Source organism: Myripristis murdjan, chromosome 11, assembly GCF_902150065.1.
Source record: "Myripristis murdjan chromosome 11, fMyrMur1.1, whole genome shotgun sequence".
Lineage (NCBI taxonomy): Eukaryota > Metazoa > Chordata > Actinopteri > Holocentriformes > Holocentridae > Myripristis > Myripristis murdjan.
The window spans coordinates 18,358,978-18,379,393 of NC_043990.1; the positions used below are offsets into that span (position 1 = coordinate 18,358,978).

The following is a 20,416-nucleotide window of genomic DNA, read 5'->3' on the forward strand; positions in this document are numbered from 1 at the left end:
TGAACAATACACATAAATAAGATTCAAATTTAAATTTCCAGCCCGCATGTCATGTGCGGATCCTTTCTCCACAATTTTCACTGCTGACACTATCCAAAACGTGAGAAGACACAGCTTTAAGGAGGAGAGCTCATTCCTCAAGATGAAGACGAGGTCAGGCTCATGCTTCACAGAGTCAAGACAGAAAGCACGAAAATTTCTCTTTCCTTTTCCTCCTTTCCCTCTCCTTGTCATTTGCCACATTAACTCATCCTTGATTCTTATGCCCCAGACTCCGCTCATGTCCCACTGTAGTATTGTATGTATGCATGTGATAGCTCCTGAGCACCAATTATGGTTCCTTGTATCTGTTAATTTTTGGGGGGGTTTTTTGGCTCGTTTTCATGGGGGTAACAACTAATCTCAAGTTGACCGTAGGCTTAAAAATCCACTTTCTCTCAAAATCTCACCAAGAGCAAGTTTATCTTTACACTGCAGACCTGAACAGAGACTATTCCTGAAGTGATGATAACAAGAATTTGATTTGAACATCTAGTTTTCTGCAGCGGCCTTCTCACATAAATCGGTGCACAAGTTGCTTTGCCACATATGATGCATAAACCTAGAAAAAACAATTTGGTCATCTGAATACCATTTCCAAAATAAAACATTTGATGCTGCTGTAGATAAACCTTATTTTCAACCAGACTTGTGTACTTGTTACTATAGCCATCTGGAAAAAAAATATATAAAAAAACTGGTGATGTCAACTTTGTCCTCCTTACCGATCACTGGCTCAGTTCGAGTTCGGTTCCTCCTTAGGTGCTTGCACAGGCCCAACAAAGGAATACATGCTGACATTAAAATGGAAGCAAATAAGAAGACTAAGGATTAATCTTGCAACACATTAGGAATTCATAAATGTTAAATGCAAAAATCAATGAGCAGTTTTTTGGTAACATTTTTCACAACAGGAATAATGCAACTTTGGCTCCATGACAAAAACATGGAGATGACTGTTTTATTTTCCCATATGTACTGGAGGTGTCATAGGGGAACACACCAACCAATTTTTGGTATCACTAATGAAAAAAATTTAAAATGTTATACTCATATGTTCTACTCATTTACTTATTTTTCATAAGTAATTTACATTAGTCCATATTTAATATGCTCATATATAAAGATAACTGTATGACTTGTTGCTAAGGATAAAAACTCATTCGGTTGACTGGTATATCTTAAAGGAGTTGAGTTCATACATAGATATACCAGATATATTCATTTACTCAGAGTTAAGTCTGTGAGCCTCTGTCCTGGTTGCTTGGCCGTTGGCGGGACAAATTGTTTGGTTTGCATGTTTGTGTGTGTCCACTCAAGGTAACTATGAGACCATATGCCTTAAATAGACTGTACTGATGATGTTGTTTTTAAGTTGGGTGGGGAAAAATCTGCATTGAGAGCCAACTTGTCATTTTGACACACAACACCCCTGAGATCGGGGCAATCTTAGACAAACAACGTCATTAAAGTTATCAGAAAATGATTGACAGCAGGGTGCTGGTGCTGGCAGGCATGAGGGGAAAGCATCCTGTCATGATCTGGGAGGGACCTGGGGGGGTTTATGGCAGATCATGACTCAGGTTTCTGGGAAATTTGGTAAAGGTCATGGCGGGATAAATGATGGTTCATGGTCCATCAAGGTATGTTATAGACTAGAGGAAGAGATTTTAATGGCTGTGCAACTGGACAGACTTGATGTTCCTGAAAAGATGTGTGTAAATTTTGTCTATAAAATCTTATGTACACAATGTTAATTAATGGTCTTGTCACTGCAGAGGCAAAACACAGGTCTTTTGAATAAAAGATATTTAAACTGAATAGCCTCTTCTTCTGTATTTTACTCCTGTATATTGTTAACACCTGTCTTATTTTTCTGAATTGTATAATTTAAGTGTATGCATAGTTTCCAGTTATTCTTCAAAAATGCATGGATCCATGGATGAAGAGCCACTAATATTACAAAAATGGCAACCAATTAAACAGAAGTTACAAATCAAGACTGTAGCTGTCACTGCTCACAAGACCGCAGAGCTCAATAGGTTTTACATGCACAATGACAACATTAAAATTGAGAAAGGAGTAAGAGTACCTTTGCGATTAAGATCAGCGCCTGCTAGCTCTGCAAGTAAGAAGTTGAGAGTGAAAACAATGCACATCATGTCATTTATAGATGAGATGAACATAACTAAAGGACAAAGTAAATATTACCTCGCCTGAAGATAATGCTTAGCTTCTGGAGACAGAAAACACACACACATGCGCGTGTGCACGCATGCACGCGCACACACACACACACACACACACACACACACACACACACACACACACACACACACACAAATATTTTAGCTCATCATAAATAATGCCAAATGCTTTTGTTTCAGTTTTAATTTTGAATCTATGAACATTTCGGCCCACCTGCTTGTGGTCCCAGCTACGCAAATGCGTGCAATACTTTGCTAGAGATCCAAAGATCATGTTGCAGTCCTGCCAAGAGACACGGAGGTGAAACACATGCACGACATGCCACATTTTCAGTGCACTGGATAAATGCAAATTCTTCTCTAAAACAGTGGTTCTCAAACATTTTGGCTTGTGACCCCATAAAACAAAGCCATACCATCTCATACCATGTCATGCTGCATATGCAGATTAACAGGTTCATTATCAGGTTCACAACCCGCGTGAAGAATGACTACCTTGTCAGGTTGTTTCATTTGCTTTATAGCCAGAGAATCTCTTGTGTTTTAAAACTACAAAGTATTTCACAAGAAAACAGAATTAAAAAATGATCTCATGTCCCCCTGGTGGGTGCTGACCTCCTGGTTGAGAACCACTGCTCTAAAACATGAAGATAGGTCTGCAGTTAGTATTACTGGAGAAAATATAGTATTGTTGCATAATATGATAGATATGAACACCCTTGGATTAAAATCATTGTGTTGGAAAGGTACTGTGCAAGGCCTCATCGAGTGGGCCGAAAAACAGGAAGCAGGAGCAGGCCACACAGGACCCTAATGACAGGAATGGTTGCATATCATATTATGCAACAACGTTCCCCAACAGAGTAAGATTGATGTCTTGCACACTGAGGTGAAAATAAAAAGTTTCTAGTCACCTGGCAGCGTAATCTCAAAGATATTGTTGCAGTGTGACCTGCTGCAAAAAACACCAACATAAAACACAGACCAACAAAAACATTTGTTTTACTTTTTTTGACATATTGCATACAAGAAAGTAACAATCCAACCTTGAGAATAATGATCAGTGCAACAGGGGTCTTTTTGTTAAAAACCAGTCATTAATATCTATTTGGCCACAACTTGGTTCAAAGAGATACAGAACTGCTACTTACCCGATGTCTGCACCAGTTTGTTCCCTGGTGTGATGCTCGTAATCAAGCCGCTCTCCATGTGTCCTTCCAATTTCTTTAAAGCTAAAAGCCACCACAGTATTGATAAGTAAAAGCTCCTTATTCTGGAAGCCTCTGTGAGTAAAATATGTCCAGAGGGCTATAATATAAATGAGGACATAAAAAATGAGGACATACCTTCTGCGTAGCAAGACAAAACCACCTCTGCGAACAAGTCGGGCTCCAGAGACACTTGCTTTAACAGAGAGCCACAGTGTCACACATCAGCTTAGGAAAAGTGTGAAGCTGTTTCTTTAATACAGCAATTGATTTGTCTGGTAAGAAATTCCTTTAGCGCCACTGTTACAGTCAGGTTAAACAACAGCCTGAACCTGCACAAGCCACATGCTGTGACATCTGGAGAGTTTTCTAACTCAAGTCCTAAAGAGACATCCATTGGTGTTTTTTATTGTGGGGTGGACTTTTTATTACCTTTACATCTGAAGTGGCTGGTCCGTGGATCTCCTCTGCCTGTTTTGCAAAGTCAAGCATCATCGAGACAAAGGCTTTGGTGTAATCACTGTAGCTTTCTTTCGACAGCAAAGTCGAGGGATGCCACACATTCTGCACAAAGTAAAACAGAGGTGAACTTCAACTTCAAAAACCACCCCATTACTCAAAGTGGAGGAGAATAAATACGATGAGTAAATGGGAAGAATTTGCCTGAAGTCACAACAAAAACAATATAATACTTCAAGGTGGCTGATGCATTATGCATTGGAGTGATGACAATGCACATTTTCAGCACATGCAATTTATTTAATAACAAATACAGTAGTCACTGGATCTTAGCTAATTATTCATATGTTTGGAAGGTTGTCTCTTCTCTGGGACCCAGTTGGCTGTCAACTGAACGCCTCTCTTGCATTTTTCCTGTAAGACACTGCATGCCCTCTACACTAACATTCGGCCTTAACACAACCAGGACACTCAGACCATCGGTTAATTAATCAAGTGATCAATTAAGCAATTAGCCGATGTTTTCACTGTCATTTCTCACTGTGTGCATTAATCTTAATTTGGAAAATGTGTGTTAATCCATTATTAATAAAACTTGCACTTGCATGGCAAATGTGGCTCTCAGCTGACATGTCAGCGTTTTTAAGTTTGCTACTTAATGAAAGCACAATACTGAGTCTGGAATTACTGAAGGTCAGCATCACAGCATTTGGATATCGCAAAGGGACAAAAAGAAGGTGGGAAAAATAAAGAAACACAGGCATAAGAATATATATAAATATTATTTTCTCTGTTACAAATGTTCAATATGATGGTATTTCAGATTTACATTGATTTTAGTACATTCTGAAATGTAAAGTGCGGTGTTATAAGCTCCCAAAAAACAAATGAAAACTCCCCACCAACTGCACTCAAGAAGTGACACTTTCATTTGTCCATATACATACCACTGCCACGGCTGCATGTGAACAATAGTAATATAATTATTGCAACTGTATGACAGCTCCATCAAAGCATCACTGAAGTGTTATATTAGTGATTTCTTGCAAATTATCATGTGGGTCTTATATCTAACCAAATACCACAGCATTTTTTTAAAAAATCTGTGAACACATCTACTTACAAAGTAATAAAAGATGTGGTGAAAGCTGAGGACGTGTTTGATGATCTTGTGGGTGGCAAAGGTTAGGCGGCACAGCGTGCAGAGATAGTGCCGTTTCTCGGTCTGTCCGACACACACGCACTCCACGATGTGCTGCAGACCTGCAGGGACCAGAAGAAGTATGCTAGACCCGCTGAGGGAAGGTGAGGAGGGCCAATAAATATGCAAACTGTCAAACACAAGTTAAAGAAGAGTTTTCTGCTCCAGGATGCCTCATGTCTCAGAAGAGTAAAATCAAGCTGCTTGAACTGAACCTCTGGCCTTGCCACTACAATCCTACAGGACAGTCTGAGAGAGCAGGTGTCACGCCAGAAAACACAGAGAACATCTATACGTGTTTTTAAAGTAACAATTTAATCTCATTATAGGCCACACAGAATGTAATGTCATTACTGGCAGAAATCAAGCCTATGTTATAATTCAAATAAGAAAAATGTATGTATTTGTATGTATTTGTTATTATAAAATGTTCAGTTGAGATAAATTGACTGACCTAGAAGTGGATGGCTCCTGCTGACATCCTTTTGGTATGTTTGTATCATCACCCTCTTTGGCTTGTCAGCTAGAACAAGAGACGCAGCAGCACATACGGGATGACAAAGATGAAATGATAGATGATTAAATTACAGTCACTGTTTTGCTTGGGTGCTAACAGAGGCCTTTTTTTTTTTGTAAATGGATGAATTCAAAGTTATAGGACTCTATGGTGCATTTGTGTACAACAGACTTGGCCTAAATCTTATGAAATTAATGCTTTTTAGCAACATCTAAAATACTTTTTTTTGAATGTGTATGACTGTAGCTGTTGTGTTTTGTTTTCTTTTTCCTTTATCCAGTTGAGGGAGTCTGGAAGAGATGAAAAACTGTGTGTGGGAATTATTTTTTTCTTTGGAAACGGATCTCCGGGGACTTCGATTTCCCTGCACCACATGAGAGACAAACCGAGTGTTGTGTGTCTTGCCTTTTTAACTAACTTGGCTGAGCAACATTTACAACCCCAAAAGGCCATTATTGCAGGTTTACTTGGCCAACAAGGAACTTTTGCAAGCAAATTCTAATAGCAGGCAACAGAATAAGAAAGCAGTCACTTATCTTGCCGAAGGGCTCGATCAAACTGAATAGTGAGAAAGCCTTAGGGAGTCCCGGCTAGCCCTTTCACAGAAATAAGATTAGTGACAAGGAGGAGAATGAAAACATGAACTGACCTTCGAGCAGGTTGAAAATCTTCTTGTTTTCATTCAGAGTGTGCATCACTGGGAAGAGGGAGGATCACCAGGTTATTTTCACTGGCTCAAAAAGGTTTATTTCAGAGCCCAAACAAAATATTCCACAACAGAGAGAAATCATGGTACCTTCAGAATAAGTGCGTGCTTCAACCGCTGAAAACAGATTTTCAGGTAAGTCCAGCACCTGCACACAAACAGGAAACCCATGACATCAAATTCAAATGATCTCTAGTCTGGTACCTACAACACAGCCTATCTGGAACTACTGAAACTAGGGATGCATGATAGTATTGTAGGAGAGTGACAGGGTCCCAAGATGCAGGTTAGGTCATGTCCTTGTTCAGGCACCAGGAAGAGTGTGAGTGCAAGGTCATTGTAACCTGTACTGGCGCCGAACAGGACAAGCATAGGCCAAGAACATGAGTAGGAAACATCTGGAGATTCTGGGAGAAAGGCAGGCACACCACACACACACCCATAGTGTTGAGTAGAGATCAGAGATAGCTGGTTGGAGTCCAAGATAAGTGAGATTGAGAAATGTTCCCCCATTATTTGGAAGTTAGGTCTGCCAAAATGTCCAAGCAATACACAATCAGCACACGCACGGTATAAAAAGGGATGGCATGATCCGTAATGCGGGAGAGTCGTCTCTGATCTACGTTGTTAGTAGGGCCGCTGTGAATAAAGAGATTCCCCCATCTGATACCTGTGTCTCGACCATCTGATTCCTCTTTTGATCCACCACTTTCTGCCACAACAGTATCCGCACATCATCAGTATCAGCTGATTTTGGCTTTAAAATGAAATACCAGTATTGGTCCAAACTGCTGTTATGACATGCCGATATGTGCAGTGGCAAAATAACGCACAGGACACTTAATATTGATAAAAGAGTTGTCTGAGTTTGTCTCTGCAGTGTACAGGACTAAGGGATAATACAAATACACGTTGACCTCAGACAGGTTCTCTCCTGCTTCAGACATCAATCATTTCACCAAATTTCCCATGCCGTTTTTACGGAGCAGCGACATAAGTCCACATCATTGTTTGGCAGACGCCTTTCATCAAACACTTTTTGACAACCTGAGGGTTTTGTGTGTCTCATTTTCTCCCAGCCTCATGGGTACTCAAGTGTCAAAGCGACGCTTGGATATACAGAACACTCTTTCCTCATTACACAAATTTACCAAGATCAATCTTATAATTTTGTCAGAAAGGAAATGCTGTATAAAAATAAGCATGTATGTTCTGCATAACCTAGGTTGTACTAATTTTCCTCTTCTGCCTCAGTGAATATGTACTTTTTGAAAAGCATTGTATTTCATGTCTGCATCTGCCAGTGGGCCATCACAATTAGAGTAGGCATATTATATATTAAATACATGATAGGAGACTTGATCTCTGCAATTAGAAGGAAAAAATAGGTGCATATATCGGTATCAGCAGTTGGCCAAAAGAATTGGAAAATATCCGCGCAGACAATATCAGCAAAAAAAAAAAATCAATATTGTGCATCCCTATTTGAATCCTATCAGAGTCTATTGGTTAGCAGCGAGTGCTGTAACTCCACCCCTCCCAGAACAAACCTGTAGCTGTCCACATCCTTTATTTTTGATTTCCTTGAGGACCTTGTCCTTCAGAGTGTTCCTCATATCCAGGCTAGGAATCCAGCAGAAACTCAGCACGTTGGGGTCTGTGAAGTTCTAAGAGTCAAACACAGAAACATGATGATGCTTCTGATGTGGATAAAATTCTTGTCCAGATCAGGCCAGATTGGCTGCAAAAATCTTCTTATACTTGGTACCAAAAAACACCAATAAAAGAGTCTTCAAAATAAAGACTTGAATCAGGCAAAGTCAAAAGCATACAAGTTTATTTGCATTTGAGATCTCAAACGAAACAAACAGGGAGTCGTATCGCGAAGAAAAGACGACTGACTTTCACCGTCTAAACACCTGTTTTTATATCACAAAAATTGGCAAGTCAGCATTCAAGATCATAAGGAGTGCGGCACCTACGTCATGCCAGCTGGGAGATCACAAGAGTGGCGATGCTTACATAATGCCAGCTGGGAGGTTAGGGACTTTCTGAGTGGCCGCAAGTTGTCTTTGATGCGCAGCTGTTTGGCTTTAACCCATGTACTAGGGTGTTTCAAGTCGGCCGAGCTACGTGTCTGGCACTTGCTCCAAGCGTGATGCCGCCCAACGCATGCCAGCCACGTGCCTTGGTTCCGAATCAAACTGTGGGGTCATTTGAAGTTAACCAAGCAAGTGCAACTAAGGACATGGGTGCACTTAATACAGGATACTACTAGAGGCATAGTGAGCCTTTGTGTTAAAAAGAGCTCCATCTAATAGCCAAACCAATAATTCAAAGTTTTACTCATAGGGTTAGTGCTTCCCGATTGATGTTGATAGATGTTGTTCATTCCAAGCTTTCTTATCTTTATTACTCGCTACAATGTTGACATTCTTTCAGAGTCAGAATTTCCTCCACACTTCCCCACACGGCAAACAGCATCTCCCTATGATGGCCGACACTTACATAGTAGTTACTGTAATGCTCGTCAGAGAAGAGGTGGTGCAGTATATCTGAGTGGGAGCACTTGGTCTCGCAGACGTGACACAGGTAGAACGTGGTGCGCAACTTTGGAGTCAAACACAGAGTCACCAGAGACAGGCCTGGGAGGAGGTAAACAGGAGGAAATTTGAAAATCACTCAGAACAGCGTGTGTCCCTCAAACGACGGCAGCACATCATGTCTCCAGTGGTTTTGTCCAAAATATCCCTTTACAAAGACAGATACTATTTTTTTTTGCAAGTTTTTGCAGCTTTCACTAAAATTCAAATATTTTATTACCAAAAACTTTCCAAAGCATTTATTTTTGACAGACAGCCATTGTTTTCTATTCATTACTATACCCATGAAAAAAAAAATCAACTTGCAAAAACTTTTAACTATGCTGACATATATAAAGCTATTTGATTTTTGTCCAAGTGACTTTGTCTTTGGGTGGTAATTAAATTCACTGCCCACATTCTTCCACAAAGCACTGCAGTTAAAAATAAATAAATAAGAATACATACATAAAATCAAATTCATGAATAGACAAATGATGGCAATCATTAAAATATTGTGGGTTTTGCTAGTTCCTGTTTTTTTAAACACATTTTAGGGTTTATGTTTCAGTTTTTTTTTTTTTTAAAATAAGAAATGTAGTAAATAATAAAAAAGAAAACTAAAAGTATGAAATTATTTGGAAAATGGTAAACATACTATGCAGTAAATGGGCTAGAACAAATACATCATTATGGTTTTGAAACGAAAGGATTTCACACACACACACACACACACACACACACACACACACACACACACACACACACACACACACACACACACACACACACACACACACACACACACACACACACACACACACACACACACACACACACACACACGCGCGCGCGACTAACCGATGATGGGGTGATGGAGGTCATGCTTGGCTAGGTGCTCCATAATAGCAATAAAGGGAAAACTGCCTGCAGAGTGAACAAGACAGAGACAGATGAAAGAATGTCCTTGAAACTCCCGTTAAATCCACATTTCTTCGGCCGGACTAATCCTTCAGTTACACACCACAGTATCAGTATGACTAGTATGAAGCAGGGTGGTTACACTTCTTGTTTTATTAAATGAGTCGACCAGCTCAGCCCAAACAAAACAAACACACTGACAAAATTGGTTTGAGGGAAAGAGGAAGCTTACCTCGCACCCTGAACATATCTGGAAGGAAAGAAGAAGGAAATTATGCGCCGAGTTTAAGATGTAAAAAAGGGAAAACGGAAGAGAAAAGAAGTGAAACAAAAGAAGAAGTGAGAGAACACAAGTCTAGGAGATATACATCCCATGCATTATAAAAGAGGGAGATGAATTTTGTGCACAAATGAAGGAGAAGAAAGCATCACCTGTCTGGAAGAGATCTCTCATTTGCTGTGGGTAAAGAGCATGGGGGAGACACAGAGGTGGTTTACTTATGCCACTTCAAAAAAGTCACGTATGGTAGTTGAGGTACCATTTAATAGTACAATAAATTTCTGGCTACCGGTAAAAACATCCAAACAATAACAAAAATGGCTGGAATCATGAGTTAAACAAGGGCACCCAGAGTTTAATACCCACCTGTCTATGCCGCTTTGTGTGCAAGTGTTTCTTGAGTTCACCAATGCCGTGACATGTGAGGAGGCAACCCTACAACACAAGAAAAAAGAAAACAAAGTAAAGATCTGGTGTATCATACTATTCCTCTCCTTACAAACTGTACTGCGTTGTCATTCATCGGGACAAACTAAACTCAGTTCACTCGCCGTGACAATTTCTGTAATTTCATAAAGAATTCAAAAATGAGACTTGCACAAATCGACCTAAAAACATCTCTCAATCCAAGTCTTAAGCTGAACGAGGGTCTTCCTTTCTGTCAGTCGCATTTATATACTCCACCGTAATCACATCGTCTCCAAAGATAAAAATAGAGAGGGACTGGTCATCAGACCATTAGTAGTGCTAATATTCCTCTGTCTACTGTGAATCTTAATGAGATCCTGTGCCTCTGAAGAAAGCGCTCTTCATTTGTTAAGGTCACTGAGAGTTCAGGCCAGACAATGGTTATCTCATAGCTGACAGTGTCTGTTCTCTAAGATATTCAACCAGGGAAAGCTGCGTCTTCAGGAAGTTATATCTGAATAACCAGCCAACGCTCTCAGGCCACTCAATGCCTGTTGTTTATGTAAATCATTAGTGTGTAGCAGGGATGTTGCCATGGCTATTATTTCAATTTCCACTCTGATAATGTAGTAGCAGGTTAACACCGTGACAGTGCCTGGTGGTGTATGTCCTTGTAAGGCAAGGCTGAGAAACAGGATGTTCCCCCAGCCGGTCAGGCTCCGGCCTGGCTGGGGGGTCGAGGGCCCTTCTCAAGGGCCAGATCGTTAGGGACTGGATTGGTGGTAAACAAGTATGTTCTTAAGTACAATGACCAGTTCTAACCGGTCTTTTACCAAAACAGGATAGCCGGGCCAAGAACATGAGCAGGAACATCCGTAGAGTTTCGGGGAAACGAGGAGGTGCACCACCGCACACATACATGATGTTGGGTAATCAGAGATAGCTGGTTAGAGTCCAAGTGAGAAGTAATTTGAGAGTTGTTCCCAGATTGGCGGGAAATGGGTGTGCATGATATGGTGTGACATGGATGAAAAATGTGACATGATATTGGTCAAAACAACTACTGTATAAAAGGAGGCGTCCCGTTCGGGGACGTGGGCTTTTCCGAAGAATTGTCTCTGATCTACGTTTGTCAATAAAGAAAATACCCCCATCTGATACCTGCGTCTCATCCATCTGATTCCTTGTTGTACCACCGCTTTTCTGCCACGACAATAACACTGAGGAACAAGACAAAATAGCTTACAATATTGTCATACTTTAAGCATGACACACCAGAAGTCAACCTTGCAAGTGTGCAATATAAAGGACAATGTGGTAGCAAAATGATGTGGTGATGCTTGGTTTGATCTGTATCTTCAGGCCCTATCTGTGCCTGAACCCACATGCATTCACTTCATCTGTGTGTACATCCCTTATCGTCCCTATCAAGTCACTGATGACTGAGTACAAAATTTTTGTCCCCTGGGGACTCTGAGGTTTTCATGTGCAACTCAGGCCACAAAACAATATTGAATAATAGTCATTCAGGCATTCGATTAGATTTTCTGTTCAGACTGCCTTACAATTGATAATGGAAGAGAGAGAAGGTTTTGATGATGATGCAGAGGAAGAGGTTTCAGAATGTGACGATCACGTTTCTGAAAATTTCTCCAGCAACAAAAAGAAGCTCTGCGAGGTGTGTGGACCCAAGATGGACAGAAAAACACAATATAGGGGAGACTGAAGACAGTTGCAACAGGGGACGGTTGCAACAAGCCTTATTTCTCCAATCAGAAACATGCTAGAGTGATGACACTCACACTGCACATGCTCAGTTAGACCCTCTTCCCACCCAGAAGAGAGAGGCCATATTGAGCATCTGGTCCCGCTTCTATCAAGACAAAGTTGTTTGGAGGTATGAAAGTAGCTTTTTTCATGAGCTGTATTTCTGTCATACTGTCCTGATCTTTGAATTAATCCAAACCTACCTAGTTTGTTGCGAATTTCCCAGTTTGGGATCAATAAAGTATACCTATCTATCTATCTATCTAGTTTGAATCACTGTTTTGTTGACTATTCAGTGACATTGTTTACATGTGTCAATGTCACTGTGGCTGGTTAGCACATGGTGTTCTGTCATGACTGATACCATGGGGACGGTTGCAAAGCTGCAGCTGTCCCCATGCTAATATCAAAACAGACCACACAACAGTATTTTTTGAAGATTTCATTGCTCATGACAAACAGAGCAGGCAATCATAATGAGAAACTAATGCTAATGATAAACAAAATAATTCCCCAAATAATTTGTTGAGCAAAAATGAGCAATTAGTTATTGTTGTATATTGTTTTACGTGTTGTGCTATGGGACAAAAAAAAGAAGTTTTCCTGTGAAAACAGTCATATAAACTTGTCGTCATATAGTGAATAAATCATCTAAATATAGAATTTGCAACAAATACAGATTTGTTGGGGAGAGGCGAGTGTTGCTCTCATTTTTAAACATTTGTGTGCCTTTAACAAAACTTAAAAATCAAAGTTTATATTCACTGGAGTTTTAAAACAATGTGATTTCTTTTCACTAAAACTGTTCACTGTTTGTTCACATGTTTAATAAATGTTTTTTGTACTGCAAATTATTCCATTCTTTTTGCCCCAAACTGAAATATTGAGTTTTTATAGCTTCGGTAACATCTGCACATTGACTCAAGGTAGGCCTATGTTTTACACAAAACAAAACTTATTAAATACTTTAATATTGTATATTGCGCTTATTTAGACAAAAAGCAGAAGATAATTGGCGAAATTTTATGTTTTTTTAATATGTTGCAACCGTTCCTGATCCATGTTGCAACTGTCCCCAGGTTTGGGGTCAGTTGCAACGTCTGAATTCCTTTATTCACATAAATATAAATATTGTGATTGATATGTTATATATAGCCATCTTTAAATGGTATGGGTATTTAGCAGAGAGATTGTAGATATATGCAATGGTTTGATGCTAAGCAATAATAAATAGAACACATTAATCAGAAGTAATGCATTTCCCTAGGAAGGCTATGCTTAAATAATAAAGTTTGCTGTGAGAACACTGTGCGTAAGAGGATATTGTAGAGACAGTGGAAAAGAACTGAAGATATGCAACAGAGAAATAATAACCATATAAGAGAAATAGCTGACAAGAACAGGAAAGCAATGTTCTTAGGAGAAGACCTTGTAGTGATGTTCTTAGAAAAGGACCTTGTTTACCCCATATATGGTAAAGAGACGCCTGAGGGGCATAGAAACAGGATGTGTTGTGTTGTGCTCTGTCGTTTCAGAAATGGGAGCTATTGGAGGTGGATGTCAATTGAAGTTTAACAGCTGCAGGTGGGGATCGACTGGAATTCAAGAAAATCGAGGCAGAGAATGGAGTCAGATCAACGGACCAATCCTGGAGAAGAACACACTCACATGTTGATGCAACATTCTGTTTAGTCTATCAAACTGGGTCAGGAAAAGACAGTCAGTCAGACTTCATGAACTGACACACACTGTTGTTTGTCAGGGATAGGAAGATTGAGACCCAGAGCTCTGTATGCTTTATTCATCTACGGCTAAATAAACTGATATTTTGAGACCGAATATCTTCTCCTATTGCTTCATTAAAGAACACGCAGGACTCAGCTCATATATAGATGAAAGATTGCTGGTAGACTGAGCGTGAAGTCCAACAAGATGTAGGTTTAATATGTAAAGATTTGGTGTGCCTAGTCCAAATAGTCTGAGTAACAGAATAATGTAAAAAATGTTGCAACTGTCCCCAGTCTCCCCTACATGCACCCAGTGCAAGAAGTACATTAGCAATGCACACACAGTGAAACCCTATTGTATAGCATAGTCTGGTATGAAATGGCCGTGTTCAACTGGGCTAATGTGTTGTTCAGACAGATTTTATGTGGAAATGTTAAGTTACATTTCTAATGAAATTCAAATAAAACACTGGTTATGAAAAAACTTCCTTCATTTGTACATTTGCTGATTATTTTCTAGTTATGTCTGTTTTATGATGGATTTTCTTCTTTTGTTGCATTTTAATTAAAAAAAGACGAGTGTTATTTCTATTCATAAATGTGATTTTACAAAGGTAAAGGGAACAAATTTAACATATGTATTGTTTATATTATTTGCATTTGGGATGAAGTAAAAATCTGCTGAGTATTTTAACAAAAAAAGGTTTGATTATGTTAAATTAAAAGCCCAAAAATGCAATGGGTCCACCAGACCCAGCAGGACTCCCTGTGTAACAAAAAAATTCTTTCACACCTGATCCATTTAAGGGCTTTATGCTGATCGGCTGAAACAGATCTACTTGAAGAGGGTGTGCATGAATGTGCAAGGGCCTTGTTTGGATCAGGTGTGAAAGAGTAGAGCTGAAACAAAAACCTCCAGGACAGGGGGTCCTTGAGGACTGGGTTGGGAACCACTGATTAAAGGGCTCATGCTAAGTCGTTGAAGACAGGGGGTCCTTGAGGACTGGGTTGGGGACCACTGTATTAACCTTGGTGACTGGCAGAGTAAACACCTCAGATTACACAGCACGCAACAATGAGAAGAAGATTCACTGTAAGCCAAGCTCGGGATCACATCTTTGCTGAGAATGAGGCAGGGGACACAGACCAGCATAGCAATACAGATGAGCAGAGTTCTGAGGAGGAAGACGATGTGGAGTACCAGCCGGAAGACACAGACACATCAGATCAGTCTGATGAGGAGGTCACCGGTGCTGAAGCTGCTCCCTCACCTGCTAAAACATATACACTACTCACAAAAAGTTAGGGATATTCGGCTTTCGGGTGAAATTTCAGGATGAACCGAAAATGCATTATAACCTTTACAGGTGAACTTAATGTGACCTTCTGTAAACTTTTGAGTGCACATGTCCAACTGTTCAATGTTTCAGTACTTTTTGCACAAGTTGCTGTTCTCTAACAAGGAGTTTAACGGCAAAATTCACATCAGGTGTTTGATGCTCCAGCTCATCGAGGTCGTATCATTAGGGAACGGCTGCTGGAGACTGGGGTACATCAAATGGAGTGGCCTGCACTTTCTCAGACCTGAATCCCATAGAAAACCTATGGGATCAGCTGAGTCGCCGTGTAGAGGCTCGGAGCTCTGTACCCCAGAACCTCAATGTCCTGAGGGCCGCCCTTCAAGAAGAGTGGGATGCCATGCCTCAGCAGACAATAAGTCGACTTGTGAACAGCATGAGACGTTGCTGTCAAGCTGTAATTGATGCTCAAGGGCACATGACAAGTTATTGACACTGACATTTTTTGTTGTGGTATATCCACCACTGTTGTTGGCTTTTGTTTCAAGAAATTGTTTGAGATGAGGAAATCACCAGTGTATGCTTCTACTTAAATGCCCTACTTTCATGATATAATATCACTGTAGCGTGAACATTTTACATTTTCCATAAATTTCACCCAAAAGCCAAATATCCCTAACTTTTTGTGAGTAGTGAATATACAAAAGTGGCAACATCAGTTGGAGCTCAGTACCTCCTGACATGCATGGCAGGGCAGCTGCTGCAAATGTCATCAAAATGACCCCTAGGATCACAAAGTTTGCTGTGACGAGAGTGAGTGACATCAAGACATTTTTTGATCTGTTTATGCCATTGTCACTAAAAGAAATCATCATCGCTATGACAAACCTTGAGGGGAAAGAAGTCCATGGAGACACATGGAATGACATTGATGAGAAATGCCTGGATGCCTACATGGGTGTTCTTCTTCTTGCTGGAGTGTACAGATCCAGCAATGAGGCCACTGATAATTTCTGGGACGCATCGATAGGAAGGAATATTTTCCGGGCAACAATGTCACTTCAGACATTTCAAATGATAACAAGAGTCTTCAGATTTGACAACAGAGACACAAGAGCAAGATCTGACAAACTAGCTCCCATCAGGGATGTCTGGAAGAGATGGGTGAAGCTCCTTCCACTAACGTTCAACCCAGGGCCAGAGGTGACAGTTGATGAACATTTTCTCCCTTTCCCAGGAAAATGCCCCTTCCGTCAATACATGCCCAGTAAGCCAGGCAAATATGGCATAAAAATCTGGGCAGCCTGTGATGCACAAACCAGCTATGCATGGAATCTGCAGATTTACACAGGCAAATCTGCAAGCGGCATCCCTGAAAAAAAACAAGAAAAACGTGTAGTCCTCGATATGACTACTGGACTGCAGGGTCACAACATCACTTGTGACAATTTTTTACAAGCTATGACCTTGGACAAGAACTGGTCAGGAGAAAACTCACCATGGTGGGCACAGTAAAATAAATAAATAAATAAATAAACCCGAGCTGCCTGCTGAAATGTTGCAGGTGAAGGACAGGGCTCCACTATCCTCAAAGTTTGTTTTTACAGACACCACCACTGCTGTTTCCTACTGTCCAAAAAAACACCGGAATGTAATACTGTTGTCCACTCTTCACACAGATGCAGCTGTGTCATCGGGAAGTGACAAAAAGCCCCAAATCATCCTGGACTATAATAAAAACAAAGGAGGAGTGGACAACCTGGACAAACTGACTGCCACCTACACCTGCCAGCGAATGACCAGGAGATGGCCAACCGCAGAGAGACCACCGGATTCTAAAAGAAAGAGGTGTCAGGTCTGCCCTAGCAATAAGCACAGAAAGACAAACACATTGTGCTTCACCTGCAAAAAATATATCTGCAAAGAACACACTAAAAGTGTCCCTTTTTGCCACACATGCATGTTCGTTATTTCTGTTGGTTTGATTTGCTTGATTGGTTGTTGTTTGTTTGACCTTGCACATCTACATTTTGTAAAATTACTAGTTCTGCTTTTTATTTTGTATTTGTAATAAAGTTCTGTAAATACACATGGGTCAAAACTGACCCATAACACCATAGATGTTACTATAGTTAATAATATTAAAATTTAAAAAAAAATAAAAAATGAAGATTTAAGAAATGTGTTCTAATACCCCTCAGTAATAGTCGGGTAGCATAACAACCCTTTAATTTATTTATATAATTCTCTTGGGATTTTTTGGCAATTTTTTTTAAATACTGAAAACGAGGGGTATGCTGTCAAAAGAAAAGGCCAGGGGGGCACAACAAAAATATTAAAACCAATCTTTTCATGGATAAGGAAGCCTAACAAGGTAACCAAGAGGTAAGAAACAAATTGGATGATAAATAATTGTTTTAAGGTATTTTATGGCTGATTTAAAACACGGGTCAAAACCGAAGTAACAGAAAGTTAACAGATGTCGAAAACTCTGAACAGATGACCAGCAGTAACACAGAGGTGAGAATCTGTCCAGTTTTAATTCCAGCCATCTATTCCTGGACAGTCACACCTGAGCTTCAATTAACCCCAAATCCCCAGCTGGTGGGGTAGAAAGCCAGCCATCCCGGACTGAGAATCACAGGACTACATAAACTTCAAGGTAGTGGAGCTAAAATAAAATATAGCATTTTTCACCAAAAATACATGAAACAGAATAAACACAGCCTGCAGAGAAACACTGAACGAGGACTGGTGGAAGGGTTAGGGTTGTGCACGTAAAAAAAAAAAAAAATTGCTGCTAAATCAGAGAGCGGTAAAGTCACAATGTTTAGTCAAGAAATGAAACCTGGGGCACAATATTTCAGGAGTGTAGTCTCCCAAACGCCATATTTGTTTATCCCGGGGGGCGGCGGAATGCTTTACATTTTGGGCAGTTTCTGGGTCAAGCTTAGGGTTAGTCATAACTGCTTCTTGCTAGCACAGCTTTCCACGAGACCCCGCTAATAAAAATAAATAAATAAATAAATAAATAAAAAGACTCCGTCACTCACCTGACAGGCGATTGTGCAGCGCCCCATGACTGAAGTCCAGCAGCGCCCAACACCAGAGAACCGTCGCTAACAATGCATGAAGTGTGCGAAACTTCAAAATAACAAACATAACATCCTTTAAGAAGCAGAAGAAACGCACTAGTAGCCGCCGGTGCTCGAGGAGGAAGTCGCTAACCTTACCGCACCTGAGCAGCTGCGTGACTTCACAACAGTGCAGGCAGTCTGATGTCGCAGCAGTGAGCTCGGGAGGCGGTGCGAGAGCTCACACTCCTCCTCCTCCTCCTGACAACATCCACTAACCCGAGTCTACCAATCTACTGATTTCCAAGAGAGCACTGTGACGTCCCATGAAGCTTTGTTTGTGGTCCAAATGCTGAATTTTGTTCAGCAACAACGATAGGTCAGACTATTATTGGAATGTTTTTTTTGTTTGTTTGTTTGTTTGTTTTTTGTGATTTTCCTAAAATAGCTTCCACAATCTCTACAGGGTTAGGAGTGAAACTTATGATGATGTAATGGTGCTAAATCTCCAGTGAGTGCCTGCAGGGGCCAAGGCCTGAAGCAGGGAATGTAGGGGGGAAAGGTCAACCAGGGGACACAAAGCAATCCCCTCTGATTCACTATCACTCTTTGTTACTGAAGAGCTGCCAACTTTTCAAAAAACCTTGGAGTGAGATTTGATGGGGGGGATGTGAGTAGCCTCTAACTCATTTATTTCATTGGATAATATGCGGTGGAGTGAGTGGAAGTCCCTAATTGATCGAAAAGATTCTTGTGATTGGCTGGGCCTCTTGTAAAAGTGGCCCAGCCGCCACCGCCTCTGCTCTGCAGGTATAACTTACCAACAGATAGATCACAGATAAACAGAACTGTCTTTAGTCAAGAAAAAAAGGCTCTTGATGAGCACTTCAGCGTGAGAAATCGGAGGTGTGGCGTATGAAGCCAATCAAATGCGTGAGTCTCACGGCCAATGCGTGAGAGTTGGCAGCTCTGATTACTGCATTTTTGCCACTTTCACAGTAAATTTAAGACTTGCACCTGATCCCGCCTGAGTTTAATTTCATTTTGAAAGTTATTATTTTTTGTTTTTTACAAGTTATCGAAACAAACAAGGTGGGTGTCGTACAAGACTTGTATAGCTCACCTTGACTGATGTAATTGTCTTTCATTCCAGGGGAGAGGAGAGGAACATCATGGATGACCTGCCCCTATACTACCTCTGATTGGTTAACTCTAACCCTAACCACAAACAGAGGCAACACTTTGTTTAGAGTTAGTTTTAAAGTATGTGTGTGTGTGCGTGTGTGTGTGTGTAGATATACATATATATCTATATTATAGTGTATAAGGTGTTAAACTGGTAATGTGCCTGCTCTGAGCTAGCTGAAAGGCCAACAACAGAGCCCTGGTGTTTCAGATAACAGAGACCTGATGCAAATGAAAGTGCATTGTTAGAATATTTCTCAGTGGCTTTCTCCCTCTCCGGGCTGCTACAGCCGCTGAAGCAATGACGCAGAGACGCCACGACTCTCTGTCAACTAAGAGGGACCACACATCAATACAGCTGCTTAAACAGGAAAATAAAGTATGCCCACACAGAGGAAATGGAACAACTCGTGGTTAATGCAGACACTGCCTTTGCATGCCTATTAATGCTAAAACTTTTCTGCATCTTACTAATGGAACAAAGGTGACTCAGAGGGGAGTCAACTCAACCAGTGGCAGATCGAGCTCCATCGCTGGACTGTTGCATTGCAAGAGGTCGATATCCAGATGATTATTCCACAAATTTTAGCTTTTATCCTCTGAAACAGTGACTTTGAGTCAGAAACATGTTGTATTAAAAGCACATTGCAGATTCCATATGTTCAGCGCACTTTACTCTGCAACAGAGTCTAAGGACAGATTTTTTCAGCTGTTTAAAGTAGAACAAGATTTTAAGGGTGAATATGAGTCAACATGACTTGTTTCGATGGAGGTGTGACTCGTTCTTGCTCCCCGGATGGCCTACCAACCAGGCAGGCGAGTGAAGCAGACAGAAGA

The 20,416-nt window shown here is 40.6% G+C and overlaps 1 protein-coding gene and 1 long non-coding RNA gene across 5 annotated transcripts in view; one reads left to right on the forward strand and one right to left on the reverse strand.

The window, feature by feature from the left end:
- Positions 1 to 18,586, reverse strand: part of LOC115368389 (uncharacterized) — a 52,802-nt gene extending 34,216 nt beyond the window's left edge. For 2 of the 3 annotated variants that reach the window (XM_030064477.1, XM_030064475.1), the window contains exons 1-19: positions 18,374 to 18,586; positions 10,487 to 10,555; positions 10,273 to 10,297; positions 10,073 to 10,090; positions 9,781 to 9,846; positions 8,846 to 8,982; positions 7,888 to 8,004; positions 6,428 to 6,485; positions 6,281 to 6,328; positions 5,569 to 5,637; positions 5,037 to 5,176; positions 3,887 to 4,018; positions 3,593 to 3,650; positions 3,398 to 3,478; positions 3,161 to 3,201; positions 2,461 to 2,529; positions 2,251 to 2,275; positions 2,132 to 2,161; positions 765 to 833 (exon numbers count right to left, since the gene is read on the reverse strand). In XM_030064477.1, coding sequence (XP_029920337.1) covers positions 765 to 833; positions 2,132 to 2,161; positions 2,251 to 2,275; positions 2,461 to 2,529; positions 3,161 to 3,201; positions 3,398 to 3,478; positions 3,593 to 3,650; positions 3,887 to 4,018; positions 5,037 to 5,176; positions 5,569 to 5,637; positions 6,281 to 6,328; positions 6,428 to 6,485; positions 7,888 to 8,004; positions 8,846 to 8,982; positions 9,781 to 9,846; positions 10,073 to 10,090; positions 10,273 to 10,297; positions 10,487 to 10,555; positions 18,374 to 18,400 — 1,279 coding nt within the window. In that variant the 5' untranslated portion in view covers positions 18,401 to 18,586. The remainder of the gene's footprint in view (positions 1 to 764; positions 834 to 2,131; positions 2,162 to 2,250; positions 2,276 to 2,460; positions 2,530 to 3,160; positions 3,202 to 3,397; positions 3,479 to 3,592; positions 3,651 to 3,886; positions 4,019 to 5,036; positions 5,177 to 5,568; positions 5,638 to 6,280; positions 6,329 to 6,427; positions 6,486 to 7,887; positions 8,005 to 8,845; positions 8,983 to 9,780; positions 9,847 to 10,072; positions 10,091 to 10,272; positions 10,298 to 10,486; positions 10,556 to 18,373) is intronic. The other variant, XM_030064476.1, reaches the window with a different exon arrangement.
- On the forward strand, positions 17,931 to 20,189 carry LOC115368402 (uncharacterized). Of its 2 annotated transcripts, none has more exons than XR_003929020.1 (4): positions 17,931 to 17,982; positions 19,548 to 19,657; positions 19,870 to 19,958; positions 20,064 to 20,189. It is a non-coding gene; the product is annotated as an uncharacterized LOC115368402 (long non-coding RNA). The 2 variants fall into 2 exon arrangements; XR_003929019.1 differs by lacking the exon at positions 17,931 to 17,982 and adding an exon at positions 18,669 to 18,773.
- Positions 20,190 to 20,416: the final 227 nt, after the last annotated feature.